At 43.5% G+C, this 6,287-nt stretch overlaps 1 protein-coding gene across 1 annotated transcript in view; it reads right to left on the bottom strand.

Moving 5' to 3' along the window:
* NUP210 (nucleoporin 210) overlaps positions 1–6,287 on the bottom strand; it is a 61,764-nt gene that overhangs the window by 10,191 nt on the left and 45,286 nt on the right. Inside the window, exons 25-28 of the mRNA XM_017834881.1 lie at positions 5,462–5,593; positions 5,103–5,261; positions 4,517–4,608; positions 2,760–2,934 (exon numbers count right to left, since the gene is read on the bottom strand). Coding sequence (XP_017690370.1) covers positions 2,760–2,934; positions 4,517–4,608; positions 5,103–5,261; positions 5,462–5,593 — 558 coding nt within the window. The remainder of the gene's footprint in view (positions 1–2,759; positions 2,935–4,516; positions 4,609–5,102; positions 5,262–5,461; positions 5,594–6,287) is intronic.

The following is a 6,287-nucleotide window of genomic DNA, read 5'->3' as shown; positions in this document are numbered from 1 at the left end:
CTGGTCCCTGTTCCCAGTTCCCAGGGATGGACTGGTCCCTGTTCCCAGTTCCCAGGGATGGACTGGTCCCTGTTCCCAGTTCCCAGGGATGGAATGGTCCCTGTTCCCAGTTCCCTTGTATCAGGTGAGGAAGCCAAGGTGTTCCAGTCAGAGCTGCCAAACCCTAAGGATCAGCAGGCTGGGGTTTGTTCCCTCAGTGCCTCTCCTCAGCCCAGACACAAGTTAGGAACTGCTCCAAACTCCTTACAGGAGCCTGCTACATTACCCACATGTGCACCACCCACGTTTTTGCAGTAACACTCCACTGAGGGAAGTTTTTCTGAAGACAGAGACTTCACAACCTATTGTTCTGGCTTTTAAATAGCACATTGCTGTTCTTGATTAACTTCCCTAGGTTAACTAGGAAAATTACCCAACAAAAATATCTCTATCTGCTCCTTCTCTTACAGCTGTTGGAAAATAAATAATGGAAGGACAGAGAAAGCAAAAACCCTCAAATATATTGAGAAAACTATTTTAAAAGAAGCCCTCAAGCTTATCTTGCAGGAAAATCCCTTTTTTTCTGACCTAAGAGGCTCAGCTAAAATGTAAAACTCTGCAATCTGAAAATGTACATGTCAGAACTTAAAAAGGAAAGGACAAATTTGGCCTCAAGCAAAATACATCTTTGGTGAATCCAAAAAAAATGGCTAAAATATCAGTACACACAACTGTGTGCTCCAGGCTGGTATCATCAGTTAAAGTCTCAGTGCACAGACCTGTGCCCAACGAGCTGAGGGTACAAGCCAACAAAAAACCCATTTCCCTGACAGATCTTCAAGCTTGCTTTACTTTAAAATCTCAGCAACTGTCCCACAAGGGACAACTGCTAAATTTAATATTGATGAAAACAGCTACTTTACTGTTAAAGCATCTCAGTTTGTGAAGTATTTCTTTTATTAAAATAAAAATCCTGAGTACAGCTGGGCCAGGCAAGTGCTTTGCTGCTTCCACACTGAGCACAGTCACTCCCTGCTTCCCCTGCCTTATGTAAGAGTCTTTTTTCTGAGCAAAGTTGAAGGTCTAAGTGTTAAGTGATGCCACTGCTGCAGTTTGGTTCTTAATTGTGTACAGTTGTAAAGAGACAACACCAGCCCTTATGAAAGAAGGACAGTGTGAAGGAGAGAGCTTTGCCTGGGAATGACACAACAGATTCCAGCTCGTCCCCAGCTCTGTCACAAGTTTTCTGACATGACCTTCGGCAAAACCTCTCTGACTCTCTCTGTTCTTAAGCCATAAAATGAACCAGCAGCACTGGGTTACCTCACAAAGGCACTGGGAGGTTAAAAAGATCGTTTCCATAAAAGCAGTAGGGTTGTAATAAGTACAGGCAAACAAACGAGCTGTACAAGAGGCTGAGCTGAGGTGGGTCCTACTTCAAAGAGCTCCCAAGCTCCACATCCCCACGCACTGACTGCACAGCTCTGTGAGATCCTGGGCACAGAACGGACTCACAAAGGGGGATTTAACTCCAGGCCCACTGTGTGCTGACTAAATGTCACTGGAGCCAACCCCAAAGCCATTAGGTGTCCTTCACTACCTGGATCCAGCAGTGAAGGAAAGGAACAAGGTCAGCTGTAACAGAGCTGGACAAATTCCCTGCCACCACCTCCCAGCAGGAGAGGCAGCAGTGACACTGCAGCCCCCACTCCTTGACTCACTCCCATCCAGGAGGACATCTACACACTGTCCTACAGGCAAAGCTGGACATGATGGAAAAAAACAAAATTCAAATAAAAAAATCCACTGAGCCACCTCACAGTGATTACAGGAGTCCAACTTCCAAATAATTTCAAGTCAGCACTCAATTGTATGTCCTTCTCCTTTAGCTGGGGCACAGGGAAGATGCCAAGGACAGTAAAAAGGGACAGGAGGCAGTGGAGCAGTGCTGATCTCAAGGCTCATGTTGCCAGATGCACAAAGTTCTTGGCACAGGGATTTCTGAGCAGAGATGATGGACAGATGTTCCCTTGTGCCCCAAGTGCCCAGCCAGTGAGATACATCGCACTTCCCATGACAGCATTCCATCAACAGATGAAGTTCTGGGAGAGAAAAATGTTTCCTAAGCTGGGTTTTGTGCCAGATTTATCCTGCCCCAAAGCACCCCCACTGCCTGGTTCAGGCTCCCAGGGCAGCCCTGCACACACTCTTTGCCAGTTCACCACACACAGCCAACAGCAGATAAATCACTGCCTCTGCTAAGACAGGCTCTCTCATACAGATTCTCATTCCCTGCAAAGGCTGAACTGCTGGAAAACAGCAGAAAAAAAAATTTGGGGGGCACTGTACACTTGCATCTCTAATATCATAAAAATCTAGGTATTGCTTAGGTACCTCACAGCAGATGCTGCCTTTATATTCATGACTCCAGATGATATTTACCTTTTCACACACTGCAAAATGCATGTTTATGACGTTAACTTTTTTGGTTTGTTTTTACTCTGAACTTCTGTAATTATCAGCCTTCTAAGAGATTTTTAGGACAAACTTTCCTTAAAAAAAAGATTTTAAAGCACATGCACACACAAGCTTTTTTTGCAAAATGTACCAAATGTAAGAATTTGCTGGGATTTAATATTTATCCATCTAAGTTTAGTACACTAAACTTTTTTCCAAAGCTCAGAGCTGACTTCAGAAGTGAAGTTCAGGATGTGCAGCCACAGTCCCTGTTGCAGAGGTGAAGCTGTACTTGAGGAAACTGCAAAGAGAGCTGATTGTACCTTAACAGCAGCCACGATAGTCTGGTTGGTCCCAAAGGATTCTTGGGAAATCACTTCCAGTGTTGATGTTCCAGTCAAAGACCCAGACCTAAGGAAACCTCTCTCATCAACTCTCACCACAGGAACTTTATCTGGTCCCTCTAGGACACGGTATCTCAGGGAAGCCACTCGGTCCCTTAAGAGCAAACAAACAAAACAGAAAAACAAAAAGCAAGGAAGCCTTTAAATGAGGAAAACCATCTTTACACCAATATTTTACGCAAATCTAAAAGACTCTTAATTATATGGGGTTTTTCCACATGTCTCCAATTAAAAAAAAAAAGCAAAATCTGTGTTCTAGTCTAAGAAAGCAAAGTTCAAGTTCTGATTCAAGCTCACTTGAAGACTTTTCTGGGTTTAGGTATGTATTGAAATCTAGTTTCCATCCACTGAAGCAAAGGTGACTCCAGATAATTCCATCTGAGGCTACACCAACCAGCCTCTGCCATCACTTTCTGCAAACACAGGGAAGTTAGTCTGGCAGGGCCAATGCTGGTAATAGAGAAGATCAGGGCCTTGATTAAGTGGATCTCCTCAGTTTCCTGGAAGTGGTTTTGTAGACAAGGTTAATTTTTGGAATAGCTCTCACCATGGTATTTGCATATTAATACAGTCAGCAAATCCATCAACTGCAATTAGTGGGCATTCTGAGACATTAACTGCCTTGAAGTATCACTTCTAACAGATCAGTAAATGATTTTTTTTCCCCCTCCCAAGCTTCTCCATATAGAAATAGATAGAAATACTCTAATTTAGCCCAGGAAAAAAAACTTTAAAGCTGCATTTTAGTTGCCCTTTTCTTGGCAACAGTGGAATTTGTTCTGGTGGGAGTTCAGACATAAGGGCTCCAAGACTGGCTAGTGAAGATACTGGGACAAAGACATGTACAAACTGATATCTAGCAACTTAATGACTAATTAATCAGAAAAACTCCTCAGAAGAGAGAGCAGAACACCACCAGTGACTACCAATGCCAGTGCTCTTGTGTAACTGCTTCAAAAGCAGAGGTTGAATGACCACAGTCACTGGAGCTCCAGCTAAAGGCCAGGTTGGAGGGGGCTTGGAGCAACCTGGGCCAGTGGAAGGTGTCCCTGCCCTGGCAGGGGGTGGCACTGGATGAGCTTTAAGGTCCATTCCAACCCAAACCAGCCTGTGATTTTATGAAACCAAGGGTTCCCTCCCCTTAAGAAATAAATGCACCTAAAGCCTGGCCCTCAGTGTGTGTCCTACTGTCTGTATCTGCACATTTTTAGGCTGGCAAAATCACATTTCAAGCCTGAGATGAGTCTGAAATGTCAGTCTTTGAAAACAGATTATGTAAAAAGAATTTCTCATTTGGAAATGACATTTTAATCTGCAAATCCAGCCAGAGCCTCTGTGTAAGAAATACGGAGAAGTATGTTCCATAAAGCCTCAATCACCCATCAAAACCTCTGTTGGGAGCAGGCTACTGCTTTCACTGGCTCAGCAGCTTTTCAAATAAGCATCTGAAAAGTTCCCAATACCGAACGTCTTTTCTAGCCACAATCTAAGACAAGATTTGACAAAGCCCAAGAGAACAGATAAGATACTATTAATCACCAGATAAGTTGTGTATTAAATGGATGTACTGTGATACTCTTTTAAAAGACTCCTTTTGAGACAGCTCCTTCCACCAGACCTGCCTTAAGGTTCTAATGAAGTGTTGACACAAGTCAGTGTGAAAACTGCTCACTGACCTGTTTGTCCGAAGTTTAATAAAGGAATTTGGTGACATTAAGATCTGCTCTGCTTCCACTCCTGGAGTGACTAGGTGAAGTTTTTCAAACACCTGGAAAATAAGAGGCATTTTAGCTTACTGTTGTGTCCAGCAAGGAATTTACTTCGTTTATTTAATCTTCAAAACAAATGAAACACAAATAGAACTGTAACAACTTTTTTTTCCCTTGATAATATATATGGTGAAAAATGACAACTGAATATGAATATCTGAGAATGGGAGAGGCAGTATCTTATCCAAACTACTCTGAAGAGCATTTACTTCCAGGGCTATGGCTAAACTAAGAAGCAGCATGAAAACAGAAGGCTTCTCTAGTGAAATGGTACTGGAGACCCCACATTCACCAGGCACTTTAGACTCCCCCAAGGCTGAGCCCGTGAACTGAAGCTCACATGAGGAACATTACACAAAAAAGAGTAAGGGCTCAAAGATTAACCAAAGCTGGAGCTACTCCTTTGCATTTCAAATTCCTGACTTCAAATACAGACTTGAATTTAGTTCTGAAATAGATATTTAAGCACTAACGGTGAGGAAAAGCATCCTACCTGAATTTGGATCTCATCGGACAGCTCTCGTGCCATGTTGTAGAACTGGTTGGCTGCAGGATCCAGGACCTTCACAACTACTTTGAGGCCTGTTCTTCCCTTTACTCTGCCATAAACATCCACTGCAAAGTTGTATTTTGCAGGAAGCTGAAAAGAAGCCTTGGGACAGGAGAAAGGGATTAAAATGTGACTTGTGGGAAGAGCAGACCCTGCTACAGAGGAAATACCCCCCCCAGAGCTGACAATCACTCAGGGATTTTCAGAGTGCAGGCAACACCACCTTCTCCATTCCCCTTATGTGGCAGTTCCCTTTTCCCAACATACACACACAGGCAGGGACACACACACACACATTTTACCTCACTGTGCCTTGTCTTGACATCCAGAGTGTCCCTCTTTGTGACGGACCAGTGGAACGTTAACCCTGGCACAGCATTGCCAAAAGAGAAAGGGGTCTGACTGCTGGTGATGCCCATGACATAAACTGGCATCTAGAAACAGAGAAACCAAGCTGCTTAGGGAATTCCAGCATGGTGACAAATCCCCTGCACACAGCGAAAAGAATTAAAGTTCTTTGATAAAGAGATGGTGTCTCATGAAGAAAATGGTTTGGCTGCTGTTTATGCTGCAAGGATGTATCACACAGAGGGCTCAACCACCAACTTGTCATAAGTCAGTTTTGATTCCTTCTCATTTGGTATGCTCCACGAACACAAAACAGGGATTTTCAAGCTTTTATTTTTAATCTTCAAAGCAATTCATTCACTTGGGATCAATGAGCTGCAATCACTTGCCATTTTGGAATGAGTAACTAACAGAGGAATATAAAGTCTTCAAAAATAAACTTACAGAAGATAATTTAAGCAATATCTGTTGTTCTGGGTATAGCAGACACACTGGACATTGTCAGCACACAAAGGAAGGAAGTCTCCACTGCAACAGAATGAAGATGAGAGAACCATCCTCTAGATTAAAGGAGGGCCTGAATTCCTAAAATCTGGTGCAGAAGGGAAACTTGTTTTGAATTCTGTTTTAGTATCACAGAATCACAGAAAAGTTTGGGTTGGAAGGGACTTCAAAGATCATCTCATTCCACCCCCTGCCATGGGCAGGGACACCTCCCACTAGCCCAGGTTGCTCCAAGCCCCGTCCAACCTGGCCTTGGACACTTCCAGGGATGGGGCA

The sequence above is a fragment of the Lepidothrix coronata genome, unplaced genomic scaffold (assembly GCF_001604755.1).
Source record: "Lepidothrix coronata isolate B3197 unplaced genomic scaffold, Lepidothrix_coronata-1.0 Scaffold244, whole genome shotgun sequence".
Lineage (NCBI taxonomy): Eukaryota > Metazoa > Chordata > Aves > Passeriformes > Pipridae > Lepidothrix > Lepidothrix coronata.
Note: the sequence above shows the minus strand (reverse complement) of the source record. Positions and strands in the feature narration are given on the sequence as shown.